The sequence below is a fragment of the Oncorhynchus masou genome, chromosome 9 (genome assembly GCF_036934945.1).
Source record: "Oncorhynchus masou masou isolate Uvic2021 chromosome 9, UVic_Omas_1.1, whole genome shotgun sequence".
Taxonomy (NCBI): Eukaryota; Metazoa; Chordata; class Actinopteri; order Salmoniformes; family Salmonidae; genus Oncorhynchus; species Oncorhynchus masou.
Window position 1 is genome coordinate 52,130,885 of NC_088220.1, and position 21,640 is coordinate 52,152,524.

Consider the following 21,640-nt stretch of genomic DNA (forward strand, 5'->3'; position numbering starts at 1 on the left):
CCCTGTCTCCATCGTGTGTATACACACGAGCGCACACCCCTTTTCCACCCTGCATATTGACAACACACACCCTCTCCTCCCTGGCCTCTGGTCTCTTGAACATGTCAGTTCTCTCTTCCACGCGTTCCATCTCCCTCTTGCAGCTGGTTCTTACAAGATTCTTTTTGTTGTTGTTGAGTTTGCCGTGATGAGGCCAGCTAAGAGCAAACAAATGAAATAAGGAAGCGGACCACCATCTTTTCACGCTCCTGCATTCCCACATAAGCAGCCAAATACAATCCCCTCCAGTTTTACTCCTGCGAGCCAGGAGTGATGGCCTCCGTGTGTTTTACTGCAACTTGCTTGTGACCATGTTGACATTAGACTAGTCTTAAACTCTTAGGAAAAACACCCTTATGAAGGACCTCAAGTATTAAAGGAATAGGCCTCGTTCACCACAAAATACAAATTGCATACTTATTTTTATTGGAGCTTGGCTGTTGTCAGTTGACCCACATAGTTCTGATGATGTGCCACTTGTTCCTCCCCAGCATCGTGTTTTTGTGTAGTTGTGTGACGACGTCATATCTGTGCGTCCCCAGATGATCATTGAGCCCACGAGCCCCAAGCTGCTTCCTGACCCCCTGAGGGAGCCCTACTACCAGCCTCCCTACACCCTGGTCCTGGAGCTCACAGACGTCCTGCTGCACCCCGAGTGGTCGGTACGTACCACCTCCCTCTCACCCTGGCCTTCTGGTACCAGTAACCTGCTGGGTGGCCTGGATGCCTTCTCTCAGTATAGCCAAGAAACCAACAAGAGAAAAGCTGTATCGTATCATTCCTTGGGTTTGATAGTACATGAATCATTCATAAGTAGAATCGTTTTTTTTTTTTATTTGTTTACTTAGGATTTTACCTCAGCCTCCCCCGTCCCTCTGTGGGTGGCCATCTGGCCTGTGGGTCGCTGGGGGCCCACCACCTGTTTACCTCCACTATCTGTAAAGACCCTCCCATTACCCGTGGCTTCCACCTGGCCCCCTCAAAGCCTGTCCCAACCCCTACTCTAACACCACCTGCCCCTCCTACCTGAGATCCTACCTACTTGTCCTTACCTGAGTGGTATCATGCTCCCTCCCCCTATGACTCCCCCCTACGAGTGGCGCGTGCATAGACAGGTGAGGTGCGAACGTAACCCGACACCAGCCCTCAGCACAGCCACCTGGCGGCCCTGCACAGGCTTTGATTTCTGAAGAAAATACTACAAGTGGCTCAGGAGGTCATCCAAACGCTTCATCTGCCATAAGCTGCTCCATTTAGGCCGTGGAAAAAGCAGAAATGTATACCAGTGAATATACCACTTTATAATGTGATGACATTTAACATTTACATTTAAGTCATTTGGCAGACGCTCTTATCCAGAGCGACTTACAAATTGGTGAATTCACCTTATGACAAACTAATGAATCAATCGTTCACTGGTTATTTGTGCATTTATGTGGTTGTCAAGAGATGCTCTATAACATGATAAACTGATTTTTAAATGGATTATTCACTGACTATATTTGTGGATAGCTTTCAGTGAGAATTCTAGCCAGCATACACATAACCCACTGTAGTTAGTATGTCTTTAAGCATGTGAAGTGGACTGGTTTGTTCTCCCCACAGCTGGCTACAGGCTGGCGCTTCAAGAAGAGGCCAGGCATCGACTACCTGTTCCAGCAGCTAGCCCCTCTCTACGAGATAGTCATCTTCACTGCAGAAACAGGCATGGTGAGTGACATCTCTGCAACACGAGGGGTTGAGCGCTGTTCTGGCCCGGGCCGATGTGGACTTTTACAAGATCTTGTCACAGTGTTATTGTCCCGTCATTGTTTCAAGTAACACTTTGCAAGTCCTATGTTGACGAATAGTCTTCTTTGAGCCAGAATTTCCCTTAAATCCCCCACTCACCCTTTTGTACCTTTTCTGAACTTGTCTCATGCCAATCAACACTGCAATTCTATAGGTGTCGCAACGGACAAATCATTAACTGCTACCATATGTCACATTTCAGTGAAGAAGCATTTTGGATTGGTTAAGGCTTAGACCTGCCTGCCTCACTTACCTACCAGACACCTGCCACAGCCGCTCTCCACCACAGCCAATCAGGGCCACTCTTACCGCTGGGTGTAGCTTAAAATGTTTGTTGTGACTGCACCTGTCACCTCCACGATTCCCCTGTAGACCTTTGTTCGAATGGTCACTTCAAAACAAATCCATGATGTTTGAATGTGTTATGCCACTCCAGACTTGATCTCAAACAACATCCCTAGTGTTGTTGTGTTTTTACTTTTTTTTGTTTTGGCACCAATATGCCTCGCCCCTATTGTTTGTCTTAATAACCTACGTCATGGCCGACAGGCAAGCTCAGAATGGGTTTCCTTTTGGGCTCCAAAGGCCCCTTTTTTTTATTCATGCCGACATGTATATGCAAATGAGCCATGCTCCGCTCAGGGTCTAATTGGCCCCTTGTTTAGACATGGGACTGTGTTTTTGTTTTCTCTGGGTGAAGGTCAGCCTCAGTGTTGTGTTGACCTGCAGCAGTGACCGTGCCAAGTCAAACTGAAACCTGGTCTGTACCTCCGCTAGCTGCAGGTTGCCCTACGGAGTATGGATCATTAACCCATCAAGGTTTCCTGTCCTTCACATTGGCACATGTCTTCTCCACCTGCCCACTGCATTAGTGCTGACTAAACCATGTGGTTCAATGAGAAGCTTTTAGTTCAGATTTTCTAATGCAAAGAGATTTTAAGTGGGCTTTTTATGAGCAGTAACCAGGAAGATAGACCCCATACAAAACAAGTCTGTCCCAGTCCTCAGCCCAACTCTAGCCATGTAACCGATGGCCATCAGGCCAATGCAGAAGCATCCAGCATGTCAATGCTGTGTGAGGTTGTGATGCGGGTTTTCTCTCACCAGACGGCGTACCCTCTGATTGACAGCATCGACCCCCAGGGCTTTGTCATGTACCGCCTCTTCAGGGACGCCACGCGTTACGTGGAGGGACATCACGTCAAGGTAAACAAATCATCAGGCTGACATTCCACCATGGCCAACCGTGTGTGTGTGTGTACACAGTTTAATGTACACTGCATAAGCCTCCAATAACACAGCATTCTGTGAATTGAATGTTTTCCATATTTCTGAATTTAAACAGAAATGTCATGTTAGTGTATAAATCCATTTTTTCAGACAAATGCCCTGTTTATTGTTGGATTTGCTTTAGTTTGGCTAGATCAGTGTATGCGCTTTCACTTTCTCTCACTCTTTCACTGTCTCCGTTTCTTTGTTGTTTAAGACGTGAGTTGAGTTTAAGACTCTGAGACGTTAGTGTGCTCCTTTTCAACCCCGCTCCTCTTGGGCCAAGCCCCCAGCCCAGATCCCCCGGTGCTCCCCTCTCCACTGTGACCCAGTCGGCACAATGGCGCCATACCCCCCGTGTCTCCGCTGCATAGCTGCCTTCTGCTCCAGCATTGATTCTCCTATGCTCTGACTCCATCCCTCTTTCTTTCTCTCGTCCTCGCCCCCTGACAATAGGGGTCCCCCCTTTCTGGGCCTCATTAACCTTATGCCTGCCTCTCTCCAACAGCCAGAGTCTGTCTCCATGCATGGCTGAAGTACAGCAGCGTTAACGACTTTGCTAACCTAAGTTAACCTAATTTGTCATCTGAGGGAACTTCTAACGCAATGCTTTCTAAGATGGCAACTGTTGCTTTACTCCTATCCAGCATCTATTAAATGGTTGTATATTACTGGCTGTATCAGACCATAACCTGGCGAGCCTACATCACCATGTTTCAGTGGAGTACTTTATGTAATGCATGGGGAAACTAGATTGGCTTGGTAGTGAAAGTGGTTATCCTAGGTGGCCTAGCTGTTGTGGTGTGTATGACTGAAGTGGTGGGTAGGTTTATAGGTGTACCTTTTCTATGTGATGATGCATGGACATGGGTCATTCATTGGGGTCAGTTCTTTCCATGTTAATGACGAACTACTAAAACTCGTATTCATCGGGAAACATGATGATGAGGGTAACCTGCTACCCCCTGCTATAAGGAACTTGAATGTATTAATTTGGTGATTTAGTCATCCTGATTCTAACGTTATGTAGAGGATCTTCTCCTGTGTACTCACCTGAATTCACGTGCCTCCTGTCCTCATCCCCTTCCTTTGGTGACCTTCTGCCCATCTCTGTCTCTCTTCACCCCCTCTCTCCTCCCCCTTCCTCTCCCCTCCTTCGCCTCCCATCTGGCCCTCTGAAGAGCAACAGGGAGGCAGAAAGAGAGTGAGGGAGCGAGAGAAAGGGAGGTCTGAATAGAGAGCCGAGTCCCCTGAGGCCCCAGGCGTCTGTCCAATGGTGAATTTCGATGGTGTTTTTTTTTTCTCCCCCAAAAAAGTTTTCAAACAATGTGGAGCCACAGATGCGAGGTGCCAATAAAATCAGCGGGCTTATCTGACGACTCACATTATCGGCCGGTCTGTCTAATTAACTGTGATAGAACCAGGCTGCGGTAGAATCAGCCATTGATGTTGATGACAAGTTCAACTTTGAGGGAACCCTTGAAGACCGAGGGCAGTTAGTGGAGGGCACGACCTTCTGTCACAGGTGGACCGACTGGATGGAGTTGAACAAGACTGTTGAGTGCTCGCCTGCCCCGCCAAATTTGCGTTTCAGAGATCCGTTTTTTTAATGTATTTTATTTTCAGTTCAAATTGTCGTTCCATTCTCCATGGGAGAGTCAGATTTAAGTTGTCATACTAGTGCACAGTGTGTTTATCTGCACACCAAACGTGGGTAGGGGTGTGTCACCCTGTGAGAGGGTGTGTGGGGGTTGGACACATGCCTACTCTGGCTTACAGCCTGTTGCTTTGTTATGGGATCACAGAGCACGGCTGGCTGTGAAACCGGAGCCCTACAATGCCTTTAGAAAGTGTTCATACCCCTTGACTTACTCCAAATGTTGTTTTTCAGGCTGAAGTTAAAATAGCACTCATTTAAACACACTATCCCCATAATGACAAAGTGAAAACAAACATGTTTTTTTGTGCTAATTTATTGAAAAATGGAATACAGAAATGTATATTACTGGTCAAAAGTTTTAGAACATCTACTCATGCAAGGGTCTTTATTTTATTTTACTATTTTCTACATTGTAGAAAAAACTATAAAAACACTTATATAATCATGTAGTAACCAAAATATGCACTGCTCAAAAAAGTAAAGGGAACACTAAAATAACACATCCTAGATCTGAATGAATTAAATATTTTTATTAAATACTTTTTTCTTTACATAGTTGAATGTGCTGACAACAAAATCACACAAATTATCAATGGAAATCAAATTTATCAACCCATGGAGGTCTGGATTTGGAGTCACACTCAAAATTAATGTGGAAAACCACACTACAGGCTGATCCAACTTTGATGTAATGTCCTTAAAACAAGTCAAAATGAGGCTCAGTAGTGTGTGTGGCCTCCACGTGCCTGTCTGACCTCCCTACAACGCCTGGGCATGCTCCTGATGAGGTGGCGGATGGTCTCCTGAGGGATCTCCTCCCAGACCTGGACGAAAGCATTGGTGCAACGTGGCCTTGGTGGATGGAGCGAGACATGATGTCCCAGATGTGCTCAATTGGATTCAGGTCTGGGGAACGGGCGGGCCAGTCCATAGCATCAATGCCTTCCTCTTGCAGGAACTGCTGACGCACTCCAGCCACATGAGGTCTAGCATTGTCTTGCATTAGGAGGAACCCAGGGCCAACCTTACCAGCATATGATCTCACAAGGGGTCTGAGGATCTCATCTCGGTACCTAATGGCAGTCAGGCTACCTCTGGCGAGCACATAGAGGGCTGTGCGGCCCCCCAAAGAATTGCCACCCCACACCATGACTGACCAACCGCCAAACCGGTCATGCTGGAGGATGTTGCAGGCAGCAGAACGTTCTCCACGGTGTCTCCAGACTGTCACGTCTGTCACATGTGCTCATCTGTGAAGAGCACAGGGCGCCCGTGGTGAATTTGCCAATCTTGGTGTTCTCTGGCAAATTCCAAACGTCCTGCACAGTGTTGGGCTGTAAGGACAACCCCCACCTGTGGACGTCAGGCCCTCATACCACACTCATGGAGTCTGTTTCTGACCGTTTGAGCAGACATGCACATTTGTGGCCTGCTGGAGGTCATTTTGCAGGGCTCTGGCAGTGCTGCTCCTGCTCCTCCTTGCACAAAGGCGGAGGTAGCGGTCCTGCTGCTGGGTTGTTGCCCTCCTATGGCCTCCTCCACGTCTCCTGATGTACTGGCCTGTCTCCTGGTAGCGCCTCCATGCTCTGGACACTACGCAAACAGACACAGCAAACCTTCTTGCCACAGCTCACATTGATGTGCCATCCTGGATGAGCTGCGCTACCTGAGCCACTTGTGTGGGTTGTAGACTCCATCTCATGCTACCACTATAGTGAAAGCACCGCCAGCATTCAAAAGTGACCAAAACATCAGCCAGGAATCATAGGAACTGAGAAGTGGTCTGTAGTCACCACCTGCAGAAACACTCCTTTATTGGGGGTGTCTTGCTAATTGCCTATTTCCACCTGTTGTCTATTCCATTTGCACAACAGCATGTGAAATTTATTGTCAATCAGTGTTGCTTCCTAAGTGTTCCCTTTATTTTTTTGAGCAGTGTATTTTATCTTTGAGATTCTTCAAATAGCCACCCTTTTCCTTGATGACAGCTTGGCTAACGTAGGCTAATGCGATTAGCATGAGGTTGTAAGTAATAAGAAAATTTCTCAGGACATAGATATGTCTGATATTGGCAGAAAGCTTACATTCTTGTTAATCTAACTGCACTGTCCAATTTAGAGTAGTTATTACAGTGAAAGAATACCGTGCTATTGCTTGAGTGCACAATTTTGAACATGAAAAGTTATTAATAAACAAATTTGGCACATTTGGGTAGTCTTGACAACAACAAAAAACAAATGCAAAGGTCAGTCTAAAACGTTGCACACACACTGATGCCATCTAGTGGCCAACATCTAAATTGCACCTGGCCTGGAAAAATACATTATGGCCTCTATTGCATTTCAAAGATGGTACAAAAAAATACAAAAGAATGGTTGTTTTTTCTTTGTATTATCTTTTACCAGATCTAGTGTGTTATATTCTACTTAATTCCTTTCACATTTCCATGAACTTCAAAGTGTTTCCTTTCAAACTATCCAGGTCTGTACCCAAACAATTTGAATTTCTACTTTTAGAAATCCACCTCTCTAAAAACAAGTCTCTCACCGTTGCAGTCTGCTATAGACCACCCTCTGCCCCCAGTTGTGCTCTGGACACCATATGTGAACTGATTGCCCCCCATCTATCTTCAGAGCTCGTGCTGCTAGGCGACCTAAACTGGAACATGCTTAGACCACCCCAGCCATCCTACAATCTAAACTTAATGCCCTCAATCTCACACAAATTATCAATGAACCTACCAGGTACCTCCCCAAAGCCTTAAACACGGGCACCCTCATAGATATCATCCTAACCAACTTGCCCTCTAAATACACCTCTGCTGTCTTCAACCAAGATCTCAGCGATCACTGCCTCATTGCCTGCATCCGTAATGGGTCAGCGGTCAAACGACCCCCACTCAACACTGTAAAACGCTCCCTGAAACACTTCAGCGAGCAGGCCTTTCTAATCGACCTGGCCGGGGTATCCTGGAAGGATATTGATCTCATCCCGTCAGTAGAGTATGCTTGGATATTTTTTTTAAATGCCTTCCTAACCATATTAAATAAACATGCCCCATTCAAGAAATTTAGAACCAGGAACAGATAGCCCTTGGTTCTCCCCAGACCTGACTGCCCTTAACCAACACAAAAACATCCTATGGCGTTCTGCATTAGCATCGAACAGCCCCCGTGATATGCAGCTGTTCAGGGAATCTAGAAACCATTATACACAGGCAATTAGAAAAGCCAAGGCTAGCTTTTTCAAGCAGAAATTTGCTTCCTGCAACACTAACTCAAAGTTCTGGGACACTGTAAAGTCCATGGAGAATAAGAGCACCTCCTCCCAGCTGCCCACTGCACTGAAGATAGGAAACACTGTCACCACTGATAAATCCACCATAATTGAGAATTTCAATAAGCATTTTTCTACGGCTGGCCATGCTTTCCACCTGGCTACTCCTACCCTGGTCAACAACACTGCACCCCCCACAGCAACTCGCCCAAGCCTTCCCCATTTCTCCTTCTCCCAAATCCGTTCAGCTGATGTTCTGAAAGAGCTGCAAAATCTGGACCCCTACAAATCAGCCGGGCTAGACAATCTGGACCCTTTCTTTCTAAAATGATCTGCCGAAATTGTTGCCACCCCTATTACTAGCCTGTTCAACCTCTTTCGTGTCGTCTGAGATCCCCAAAGATTGGAAAGCAGCTGCGGTCATCCCCCTCTTCAAAGGGGGGGACACTCTCGACCCAAACTGCTACAGACCTATATCTATCCTACCATGCCTTTCTAAGGTCTTTCGAAAGCCAAGTCAACAAACAGATTACAGACCATTTTGAATCTCACCATACCTTCTCTGCTATGCAATCTGGTTTCAGAGCTGGTCATGGGTGCACCTCAGCCACACTCAAGGTCCTAAACGATATCTTAACCGCCATCGATAAGAAACATTACTGTGCAGCCGTGTTCATTGATCTGGCCAAGGCTTTCGACTCTGTCAATCACCACATCCTCATCGGCAGACTCGAAGGGGAAGGGGCTAATCCTTAAGAGGTGTTTTTATTAGGTTCAAACGTCACAACCTAACTGATAATGCAAGGTAGGGGAGTATACAGAATATAGTCCTATTTGGTAAAATACCAAGTCCAAATTATGGCAAGAATAGCTCAAATAAGCAAAGGGAAACAGCAGTCAATCATTACTTTAAGACATGAAGATCAGTCAATATAGGACATTTCAAGAACTTTGAAAGTTTCTTCAAGTGCAGTCGCAAAACCCAAGCGCTATGATGAAACTGGCTCTCATGAAGACCCAGTTACCTCTGCTGCAGAGTATAAGTTCATTAGTTACCAGCCTCAGAAATTGCATCCCAAATAAATGCTTCAGTGTTCAAGTAACCGACACATCTCAACATCAACTGTTCAGAGGAGACGGTGTGAGTCAGGCCTTCATGGTCTAATTGCTGCAAAGAAACCACTATTAAAGGACACCAATAAGAAGAGACCTACTTGGGCCAAGAAACACAAGCTATGGACACCAGACCAGTGGAAATTTGTCCTTTGGTCTGGTCCAAATGTGAGATTTTTGGTTCCAACCGCTGTGTCTTTGTCAGACGTGGTGTGGGTGAACGGATGGTCTGCGCATGTGCATTTCCCACCGTAAAGCATGGAGGAGGTGATGTTAGTGTCAGCAGCAAAGCGCCCCCACACTTTCTGATTTATTTTTGAATTCAAGGCACACTTAACCAGCATGGCTTCCACAGCATTCTGCAGCGATACACCATCCCATCTGGTTTGGGCTTAATGGGTCTTTCATTTGTTTTTCAACAGGACAATGACCCAACACTCCTCCAGGCTGTGTAAGGGCTATTTTACCAAGGAGAAAGATGGAGTGATGCATCCGATGACCCAGCCTAAACAATCACATTCTTGTTCTGAAGCCATTCCAGTGTTAATTTGGCTGTATTCTTGGGGTCATTGTCCTGTTGGAACATAAGTCTTTGCCCCAGTCTATGGTCGTTTGCAATCCGAAGCTGGTCCTCATCAAGGATTTACCTGTATTTGTCTCCATTTATTGTTCCCTCTATCCTTACCAGTCGCCCCGTACCTGCCGCTGAAAAGCATCCCCATAGCATGATGATGCCACAACCATGCTTCACGGTAAGGAAGATGAGCTGTGTCTGGGTTTTCTCCAGACATGGCGCTTTGCATTCAGGACATTTTTTGTGTTCTCAGACCACACTCTTTTGGCTTGTGATCTGTCTTTCACGTTCCTTTTTGCAAACTCAAGGTGTGTTGTCGTGCCTTTTTCTCAGGAGTGACTTCCGTCTGGTCACTCTCCCAGATGGTGAAGTGCTGTAGAGACTTGTCCTGGCAGGTTCTCTCATCTTGGCCAAGGAACTCTGTAGTTCTGTCAGTGGTCATTAGGTTCTTGGTCACCTCCCTGACCAAGGTACTTCTTGACCAGTTGCACAATTTGGTCAGACGGCCAGCTCTAGGCAGAGTCTGGGTAGTTCGATTTTATTTATTTATTATTTGCCAATGATGGAGAACACTGCGCTCTTGGAAACTTTCAACACTCTAGAAGTTTTTCTTTTTTTTTTAACCCTTCCCCAAATAGTGGGGCAAAAAAAGTATTTAGTCAGCCACCAATTGCAAGTTCTCCCACTTAAAAAGATGAGGCCTGTAATTTTCATCATAGGTACACTTCAACTATGACAGACAAAATGAGAAGGGAAAAATGATCACAAGAACGGTGAGCAAAAATCCCAGAACCACACGGGGGGGACCTAGTGAATGACCTGCAGAGAGCTGGGACCAAGGTAACAAAGCCTACCATCAGTAACACACTACGCCGCCAGGGACTCAAATCCTGCAGTGCCAGACGTGTCCCCCTGCTTAAGCCAGTACATGTCCAGGCCCGTCTGAAGTTTGCTAGAGAACATTTGGATGATCCAGAAGAAGATTGGGAGAATGGCATATGGTCAGATGAAACCAAAATAGAACTTTTTGGTAAAAACTCAACTCGTCGTGTTTTGGAGGACACAGAATGCTGAGTTGCATCCAAAGAACACCATACCTACTGTGAAGCATGGGGGTGGAAACATCATGCTTTGGGGCTGTTCTTCTGCAAAGGGACCAGGACGACTGATCCGTGTAAAGTAAAGAATGAATGGGGCCATGTATCGTGAGATTTTGAGTGAAAACCTCCTTCCATCAGCAAGGGCATTGAAGATGAAACGTGGCTGGGTCTTTCAGCATGACAATGATCCCAAACACACCGCCCGGGCAACGGAGTGGCTTCGTAAGAAGCATTTCACGGTCCTGGAGTGGCCTAGCCAGTCTCCAGATCTCAACCCCATAGAAAATCTTTGGAGGGAGTTGAAAGTCCGTGTTGCCCAGCAACAGCCCCAAAACATCACTGCTCTAGAGGAGATCTGCATGGAGGAATGGGCCAAAATACCAGCAACAGTATGTGAAAACCTTGTGAAGACTTACAGAAAACGTTTGACCTCTGTCATTGCCAACAAAGGGTATATAACAAAGTATTGAGAAACTTTTGTTGTTGACCAAGTACTTATTTTCAACCATAATTTGCAAATTCATTAAAATCCTACAATGTGATTTTCTGGATTTTTTTCTTCTCAGTTTGTCTGTCATAGTTGAAGTGTACCTATGATAAATTACAGGCATCTTTTTAAGTGGGAGAACTAGCACAATTGGTGGCTGACTAAATACTTTTTTGCCCCACTGTATATGCCTCATCACATTTCTTTTTCTGAAATCCACAGACAGTTCCTTGGACTTCATGGTCTAGTTTCTGCTCTGACATACATTGTCATTGTTATTTTAACTTAATATAATACATCAATTTAGCCTCAAATAAATAATGAAACCTGTTCCATTTGGTTTAAATAATGCAAAAACAAAGTGTTGGAGAAGAAAGTAAAAGTACAATATGTGCTATGTAAGAAAGCTCACGTTCCTTGTTCAGAACATGAGAACATATGAAAGCTGGTGGTTCCTTTTTAACATGAGTCTTCAATATTCCCAGGTAAAAAGTTTTTGGTTGTAGTTATTATAGGAATTACAGGACTATTTCCTTCTATACCATTTGTATTTCATTAACCTTTGACTATTGGATGTTCTTATAGGCACTTTAGTATTGCCAGTGTAACAGTATAGCTTCCGTCCCTCTCCTCGCCCCTCCCTTGGCATGAACCAGCAACACAACGACAACAGCCACCATCGAAGCAGCGTTACCCATGCAGAGCAAGGGGAACAACTACTAGAAGGCTCCGAGCAAGTGACGTTTGAATCACTATTAGCGCGTGCTAACTAGCTAGCCATTTCACTTCGGTTACACCAGCCTCATCTCGGGGATTGATAGGCTTGAAGTCATAAACAGCGCAATGCTTGACGCACAACGAAGAGCTGCTGGTAAAACGCAAAGAAAGTGCTGTTTGAATGAATGTTTACGCACCTGCTTCTGCCTACCACCGCTCAGTCAGATACTTGTGTGCTCAGTCAGATTATATGCAACGCAGGACACGCTAGATAATATCTCGTAATATCATCAAGCATGTGTAGTTAACTAGTGATTATTGTTTTTTATAAGATAAGTTAATGCTAGCTAAACTTACCTTGGCTTACTGCATTCTCATAACAGGCAGTCTCCTTGTGGAGTGCAACGAGAGAGAGGCAGGTCATTATTGCATTGGACTAGTTAACTATAAGGTTGCAAGATTGGATTCCCAGGGTTAACAAGGTGAAAATCTGTTCTGCCCCTGAACGAGGCAGTTAACCCACCGTTCCTAGGCCGTCATTGAAAATAAGAATTTGTTCTTAAGTGACTTGCCTAGTTTAATAAAGGTATAAAAAAATATTTAAATTATTGGCGCCCAAAAATACCGATCTCCGATTGTTATGAAAACTTGAAATCGGCCCTAATTAATCGGTCGACCTCGAAACCACACACATTCTCTTGGGGATTGGGCCCCGTCTCAGAAAGAAGGTAGATGCCGATTTTTATTTATTGGGAGTGAGGAGAGTGTGCTGGTTCTTTCCTATACCTCTAGACACTGCGGGCGCCTCCCACTGCTCTGCCAGACTAGTCAGCAGCACCTCAGGGGTATCCAGAATACCTCAGTGAGATGGAGCGTTCCTCTCCATCTGCTCCCCAGGTCCACCACTGAGACTGACTGCACAGGGCATGCCAGCGGAAGTGGGAGTGTTCTCCCCTCTACAAATGTGTGTGTGTATAGTGCATTTTGGAAAGTATTCAGACCCCTTGACTTTTTCCACATTTTTAGTATGTTACAGCCTCATTAAAAATGGATTAAATTATTTATTTCCCTCATCAGACTACACACTACCCCCATAATGACAAAGCAAAAACAGGTTTTTAAAGTTGACATTACATAAGTATTCAGACCTTTTACTATGTGCTTTGTTGAAGCACCTTTGGCAGAGATTACAGCCTCCAGTCTATTTGTGGAGTTTCTCCCATTCTTCTCGGCAGAGCCTCAATTTCTGTCAGGTTGAATGAGGAGTGTTGCTACACAGTTATTTTCAGGTCTCCCAGAGATGTTCGATCGAGTTCAAGTCCGAGCTTTGGCTGGGTGACTCAAGGACATTCGGAGACTTGTCCCGGCGCCACTGCTGCGTTGTCTTGGCTGTGTGCTTGTGGTTGTTGTCCTGTTGTAAGTTGAACCTTCGCCCCAGTCCGAGATCCTGAGCACTCTTCATCAAGGATCTCTCTGTACTTTGCTCCGTTCATCTTTCCCTCGATCCTGACTAGTCTCCCAGTCCCTGCTGCTGAATAACATCCCCACAGCATGATGCTTCCACCACCATGCTTCATCGTAGGTATAGTGCCAGGTTTCCTCCAGACGTGATGCTTGGCATTCAGGCCAAATAGTTAAATCTTGGTTTCATCAGACCAGAGAATCTTGTTTGGTCTGAGTCCTTTCGGTGCCTTTTGGCAAACTCCAACCGGCTGTCATGGTTTTACTGAGGAGTGGTTTCTGTCTGGCCTGATTTTGGTAGAGTATTGCAAAGATGGTTGTCCTTCTGGAAGGTTCTCCCATCTCTACAGAGGAACTCTAGAGCTCTGTCAGAGTGACCATTGGATTCTTGGTCACCTCTCTGACCAAGGCCCTTCTCCCCTGACTGCTCAGTTTGGCCAGGCGGCCAACTCTATGAAGAGTCTTGGTGGTTCCAAACTTCTTCCATTCAAGAATGATGGAGGCCACGATGTTCTTGGGGACCTTCAATGCTGTAGAAATATATTGGTACCCTTCCCCAGAACGGTGCCTCGACACCATCCTGTCTCGGAGCTCTATGGACAATTCATTCAACCTCATGGCTTTGTTTTTGCTCTGACATGCACTGTCTGCCTTTCCAAATCCTGTCCAATCAATTGAATTCATCACCAATGGACTCCAATTTGTAGAAACATTTCAAGGACGATCAATGGAAACCGGATGCCCCTGAGCTCAATTTCGAGTATCAAGGGTCTAAATGCTTATGTATTGTTGTTATTGTGTGTAGATTGATGGGGAAGAAATGTTTTAATACATTTTAGGATAAGGCTGTAACGTAACACATTTGGGGGGGGGGGTCAAGGCTCCTGAATACTTTCCAAATGCTCTGAATCATCTTTTTTCATCAATATACAATATATGCAAATATTACATTCATTGATTAAAAAAAAGATGATTGTAAGCCATTTGTGTTTCTTCCAATTGTCACAATTACCATTTTTAAACAATGAAAGGTATAGATTTAATTTTTAAATCAAATGTATTTGTCACGTACACATGGTTAGCAGATGTTAATGCGAGTGTAGCGAAATGCTTGTGCTTCTAGTTCCGACAATGCAGTAATAACCAACGAGTAATCTAACAATTCCAAAACTACTACTTTATACACACAAGTGTAAAGGGATAAAGATATATGAATGAGTGATGGTACAGAACGGCATAGATGGTATCGAGTACAGTATATACATATGAGATGAATAATGTGGGGTATGTAAACATTATATTAGGTAGCATTGTTTAAAGTGGCTAGTGATATATTTTACATCAATTTCCATCAATTCCCATTGTTAAAGTGGCTGGAGTTGAGTTGGTGTGTTGGCAGCAGCCACTCAATGTTAGTGGTTGCTGTTTAACAGTCTGATGGCCTTGAGATAGAAGCTGTTTTTCAGTCTCTCGGTCACTGCTTTGATGCACCTGTACTGACCTCGCCTTCTGGATGATAGCGGGGTGAACAGGCAGTGGCTCGGGTGGTTGTTGTCCTTTGATCTTTATGGCCTTCCTGTGAAATCGGGTGGTGTAGGTGTCCTGGAGGGCAGGTAGTTTGCCCCCGGTGAAATCGAAACTTTAGATAAATTCCTCAGTGTCTTGTAAACTCAACTCTTCCACCCCCTGAAGGATGTGTCGTGTCTCAACCGGGACACTTCCAAGGTGATAGTGGTGGACTGTAAGAGGGAAGCCTTCAGCCTGCAGCCTTTCAACGGCATGGCTCTGACGAAATGGGACGGCAACTCAGAGGACCGAACACTCTACGACCTAGCTCATTTTCTCAAGAGTAAGTGTGTGTGTGTGTGTGTGTGTGTGTGTGCACGCAGTGGCGTGTGTTTCGACCAACCTGTTCCTTCCCAGACACCCTATTCACCCGTGTTTCTCTCTGGCAGCCATTGCTCTCAGTGGAGTGGATGACGTCCGCTCTGTCCTGGAGAACTATGCACTGGAAGATGACCCCGTAGAGGCCTTCAAACGCAGACAAGCGCAGCTAGCACAGGTACAGTCTAAACAAACCCAATGTATAGGAGCAATGGAGGACGACTCACAAATACATTAACATTATTAACACATAAGAGAAGTGTCCTCATCCTCAACAAACATGACATTTTCTGTAGGAAAAACATTTTCACTGTTGATAGCTTGATGCCCTTTCTCCAACTTTTGCGAGCGCTTTGGCGCAATAGTCCATTGTACTGATGTAAATGCAGATACTGTTTGTGTGTGGGGACAGGAGGAGGAGCAGAGGTTGGCAGAGCTGACCAAGCAGAAGAAGCAGGGCATGTCCTTGGGCTCCATTGCCGGAAGGTTCTGGCGTTCCAAACAAGAGTGAGTGGCCCTCTCACTCGCACCCCCCAATCGCAGCCCACCCCTCCACAGTGTCAGGCCAAAAGGATGGCGGGCCACAGTCACTCGTGGGGTGGGCGGCGGGCGTCTCTGGACACGTGGGGGAGGAGACAAGGAGGAGAGACCATTCAATCAGCTGGACTTTTGACTGTCGCAAGCATGTCTTTGGGTGGTGGGAGGGGGGGGGTGAGCAAGGCACCAAAAGAACATTCTGGTACCTTTGTCGCCAGTGACGTCACTTCCTGGATCTCAGATGCTCTGGTGTAGGCCGTGTAGACCCCCCCCCCCCCCACCGAATCGTCTGTGGGCACTGACGTATACAAAATGGTGCTGAGTGGCTAGACATTGATTGAACCATTTCAGTCCACATTGGTTCATCTACTTCTACCCACCAGCCGGTCATACAGGGAACAGACCAGAGAACAGTGCTCTTATCTGCAACTTCCATGCACTTGGATTTGGTGCTTTGAACAACAGTGAATTATTGGTTTTGCTTTGTGCATATCTAAGACTGAGCTGGTCAGGGTAAAGGATATTAATGTTGCACTCTGAGACTCTCCACCAATGAGAAGTCATGCCTTGGACAGGTACTGCCGATGCCATGGGACTGTGTGCAACAGAGGCTTGAGCTTGTGCTGTAGGAATGAGTGGGAGAGGCATTTTCAGCAAATCAAGCCAAGGCAAGCCATGTGAAATTGGGCTGATGCCAGACACTGAGTGAAAATGGATCGAATATATGCTTGTTGAATGTTCTATTAGATTCAGTTTGTGATCCATTCACAAAGTCCCAAATTAAAGAAAATAAAAAAATCTAGCATCTTGTGTGATTTGGCACAAACGAACATGTCATGTGAACTACGTCAGTCAGGTGTTTTCATGGCAATGTGTTGAATATCCTCTAAATACCCTGGAATCTATAATGAACAAAAATATTAACGCAACATGTAAAGTGTTGGTTTCATGAGCTGAAATAAAAGATCCAAGAAATGTTCCATACGCTCAAAAAGCTTTTCTCTCAAATGTTGTGCACAAATTTGTTTACATCCCTGTTAGTGAGCATTTATCCTTTGCCAAGATAATCCATCCACCTGACAGGTCTGGTTATATCAAGAAGCTGATTAAACGGCATGATCATTACATAGGTGCATCTTGTGCTATGGACAATAAAAGGCCACTAAAATGTGTTTTGTCACAAAACACAATGCTGCAGATGTCTCAAGTTTTGACGGAGTGTTAAATTATCATGCTGACTGCAGGAATATCCAACAAAACTGTTGCCAGATAATTGAATGTTCGTTTGACGAAGTGTATTGTTTTATTGTATTATCAAAACATATTTTCTGTAGCCTGTAAAATAGCATTGTGCTTAGTGTGGGCAATTAATAGAAAATTCAAGAGGGAGAAATTCGTTTGCATAGATCTTACAGAAACACATGACTCTTTGATGCCAATTGGAATAAACCTAGACGATAAAGCCACCGTTTGAGAGTAAGGTGTGAAGGGAGCAGCATGTGATGGCTCAATTCACAAATACCTGCAAATTGTGAGGTGTTGGGGATTTCTGGTTTACCCCCCCCCCCAGACAGACGCACACGTGCCAAAATACAAATGGCCACAGGCTTTCTTGTGAAAATTAAGTTAATCTTTATTTTAATACCATGGTTATTTAGTTATATATTTAACGAATTATTGATTTAATCTGCATATTTTAATAGAATAATATCTTAATAATTAGTAGAATTATCAGAAGTAGGCTACTGGGTTGGAAGAAAACGAAATTCGATTGAATGTGTCACATTTTAAATTGAATTACACTTTCCCATGCGTTACAGTTCAAGTAATAAAGAACTAGTACTACCACTGAAATGACTATAGTGATATATTGTTTTGTTTACTAAGCATGTGACAAATACAATTTAATTTGAAGTGACAATTACGTAATGCACTAGGTAGGTTATTTACATAGATCTGGAAAAAAGTGAGTTTCTTTTGTCTGTCCGCTTTAGTGAGGTCATTTTTATTACCGGCAGTTTGGCCTTATTTGAGTAGGCTGGGACAAGTTGGGGGTAAGAAATGAATAGGTGTATTGCAAAGGGCAATGTGCCATTTCATTTGGACCAAGCAAAATCTGCTCGTGGAAAGGTGCGACCAAACTCTACGAACAAAGTGCCACCTTAAACTGCTATTTAATGAACATGCACGCGGCAGAAAGCCTGGGAATCGGCCTGTGGTGTTGCACTTGACACCTCTACAGAATGAGCAAATTCACATTTATAGACGCCCTACGCCTTCTGCCACCGAGTAACACCTCTCCAAATGTTCAAGGAGTGCGTCTTTCCGCTCCTCCTGGTTGTTCCCTCTTTTTCTCCGCCCAGTTTTAGCACCACTGGTCAGACACACGCCACACTATGGCAAAAGCGACGAGTCCTACACCATTTGGACATTGGGCACGTGTGGCGAGTTGAGTGGCAAGTGCTAGAACATTTGCCCAAAAGCTGTTCCAATATGGTTGAAGAAATAGCACAACATTTAGATGCAAATCGACCAAATATTTTTAATTTCATAACATTCACATTTCTGACAAGCTCGTTCCACGTACATTATGCATGCTAAATACTTGTTAAATGCGTGCTGTGTCATGTCCTGTCGAATATCTGCCTCTGCAAACACAGGCAAATTACAATTATGCACATTCGATCGTGGCATCTGGTCATCGACTTATTTTACCATTCTTTCTCCCTTCGTCGAATTCCTCTCATTTACAAGCCACGCGGCGACACCTGCGTAGGCCTATCCCTAACAATTGTATCTGATATTCATTTGCATAATACTAGTGCTTGACTTGGGATGGAAGAAGTGCAGGAGCTGTCGGTCCATTTGTTCACCGAAATTCACAAATTACATTATGGTATAGAGAGAGCGTTCTCTGATTATTCAATGTTAACGGTTTATACAAATTTTCCATGACCTCCATGGCTTTTAACCAAATGTCCATGGCTATTATTATAGCCTACATGAAAGGTAAGAATTATTCATACTGGAAAGCTGCTGTGTCTGATCCCATGTAGTCATATTACCTCCTGCCGTTGTGTCCTTGATCAAGGCACTTCAGTCCCCCACAGAACTGCACAGTTATAGTCACATGTTGGTAACCTGTGGTCAACCCTCCATCTAGAGAGCTTCTGGGTGTGCAGGATTTTTCAACATTAAGGTAGGCTATTTCAAATCAAGGTATCTATCTAGACATGTTTATGTATAAGGCTCAAATATTAATGTTTCAGGGGAGATCTATGCACAGCAGGTTTTGTCCATTAGGCTATTCTTAGAATATGTTTAACGTTGCCGCAATTGCATGGCTACTGTTTAATCTTGGGAATCCCAGTTTTCCAACGGTGCATATTTATTTAAGCTCTACAGTGCTGGTGGAAAGGCAACAAAAAAATTAATGCTTAATTAGCTATAGTTACCTACCGCGATAACTTATGTTTTGAATAGATTTTTTTATTTTTATGGATTGGTCGTATTTAAGTGTGCTTTAATGAATGACAATGACAATTATAAAACGAATGTCCTTGACTTTTCGTGACCTTACAAACCCTCAATTGGCAATTTGTAACGGCGCATCATGCTGGCACATTTTCAATCTGCGCAATCTCGAACAGCCTATACTCAGTCACTCACACATTCACAGAATAGCAGCAAATAAACTTGAAACAAAGCGGAATCAGGAAATTAATATCCATCCTCCATTGCTATTCCATGAAGAGCCAGTACTCAATACCCCCAAAAAGGGAAGTACCGATACGACGTTCCGGACAGTTTCCGCCGAAGTCTAGCACTGCAACAAAATCAATGTGTCAAGAATTGGGCGAAAAAGTGTTTGACGCGTTTGACTATAGGTCCCATGAGAGAGTAAATACGCCAAACAAAATGCGCATTGGATGTTACATATGTTGTCATTATTTCAGGCAATTATCTGCTTTCACTGACTCATGTGTATTGGGTAGAAGGCTTAGTGCCATGGACCTAATAAAAAGGTCATAGTTGACATTCATATCCTATCAAACGTGTCATAACACAACATGCTGTCGTGTTAAAACCACACAACTTGCATTGTTGTTTTGGTTAAAACAATATCATACAAAGGAAGCGTTCCGTCCGGTTGTGGATACGCATGATGGCGACTTTTATTGTTTACAGAGAACAGTTCATATTTATTCATCCAGTCTTTTGTCCCGAGTTGGAACTCAAGCCGCGAAAGCATCCAGTCTGGATAATTATCCAACAAATTAATGACGGAGGTTCATCGTTACCCTCTTTTTTTTTTTTTTTTTGACGCGCTTCAGCTGAAGCGTGCCCGGGGTAGTCAGGGCCAGCCGAGGCACGCGCGGCCCTCATTAGCATTACAATAGACGAGCGCCGAAGATGAGCAACAGTTTGCAAAGCTGCCCATTGTCTCTGTAGATCCCCGCAACAGCAAGCACACGCAGTCTACTGACACACATTAGATTGTAGGCTACAAATAATGTCGCTGTCGTGTGGAATTGAGATTTATGGTTATTTTTGTTATTCCTTTACGTTTTTAATTGCGCCTTTAAATGTTCATTGTTATTTTTTGTTTATTTAACCTTTATTTAACTAGGCAAGACAGCATCAACAAGGACAAGTTCTAGGCTAAATCTATTAGACTACACTCCCTTCATCCGATTATTTAGTAGTTATTCCATTGCCATAGCCTTCCTTCAGAGGTTTGGATAGAACGAACGACCGGGCAATTGCTCATGTTTTCACAGAGAGAATATGGCGGACACGCTCCACTTGACTGGAAGCCACTCGAGGGCCATCGGCACCATTACAGAGATACATAAACAGACAGCAGTACCAAAAACGGTATAACACAGATTCTATATGCCTACCTGCTATGTGTAGTTGAAGCTGGAACAGTTATAATAAAATAAAAATGTATTGGTCACATACACATACAATATATACAGTACCAGTCAAAAGTTTGGACACACCTACTCATTCCACGGTCTTTCTTTATTTTTACTATTTTCTACATTGTAGAATAATAGTGAAGACATCAAAACGAAGAAATTACACATGGAATCATGTCGTAACCAAAAAAAGTGGTAAACAAAAAATATTTTATATTTGAGATTCTTCAAAGTAGCCACCCTTTGCCTTGATGAAAGCTTCGCATACTCTTGACATTTTGTCAACCAGCTTCATGAGGTAGTCACCTGAAATTAATTTAAATTAACAGGTGTGCCTTGTTAAAAGTTAATTTTGTGGAATTTCTTTCCTTAATGCATTTGAGCCAATCTGTTGTGTTGTGACAAGGGTGGTATACAGAAGATAGCCCTAGTTGGTGAAAGACCAGGTCCATTTTACAGCAAGAACAGCTCAAATAAGCAAAGAGGAACGACAGTCTATCATTCATTACTTTCTGACATGAAGGTCAGTCAATCCAGAAAATGTCAAGAACTTTGAAAGTTTCTTCAAGTGCAATCGCAAAAACCATCAAGTGCTATGATGAAACTGGAAGAAGTCTGGAACCACCAAGACTCTTCCTAGAGCTAGCAGCCCCGCCAAACTGTGCAATCAGGAAGAAGGGCCTTGGTCAGGGAGGTGACCAATAACCCAATGGTCACTCTGACAGAGCTTCAGAGTTCCTCTGTGGAGAAGGGAGAACCTTCCATGACGCCCATCTCTACAGCACTCCACCAATCAGGTCTTTATGG

General features: G+C 44.2%; 1 protein-coding gene across 2 annotated transcripts in view; it reads left to right on the top strand.

Moving 5' to 3' along the window:
• LOC135546158 (mitochondrial import inner membrane translocase subunit TIM50) overlaps positions 1-17,751 on the top strand; it is a 37,765-nt gene extending 20,014 nt beyond the window's left edge. For both annotated transcript variants that reach the window (XM_064974350.1, XM_064974351.1), the window contains 6 exons: positions 582-701; positions 1,645-1,749; positions 2,938-3,036; positions 15,180-15,336; positions 15,443-15,549; positions 15,784-17,751. In XM_064974350.1, the coding sequence (XP_064830422.1) occupies positions 582-701; positions 1,645-1,749; positions 2,938-3,036; positions 15,180-15,336; positions 15,443-15,549; positions 15,784-15,882 (687 nt within the window). In that variant the 3' untranslated portion in view covers positions 15,883-17,751. The remainder of the gene's footprint in view (positions 1-581; positions 702-1,644; positions 1,750-2,937; positions 3,037-15,179; positions 15,337-15,442; positions 15,550-15,783) is intronic.
• The last annotated feature ends 3,889 nt before the right edge of the window (positions 17,752-21,640 follow it).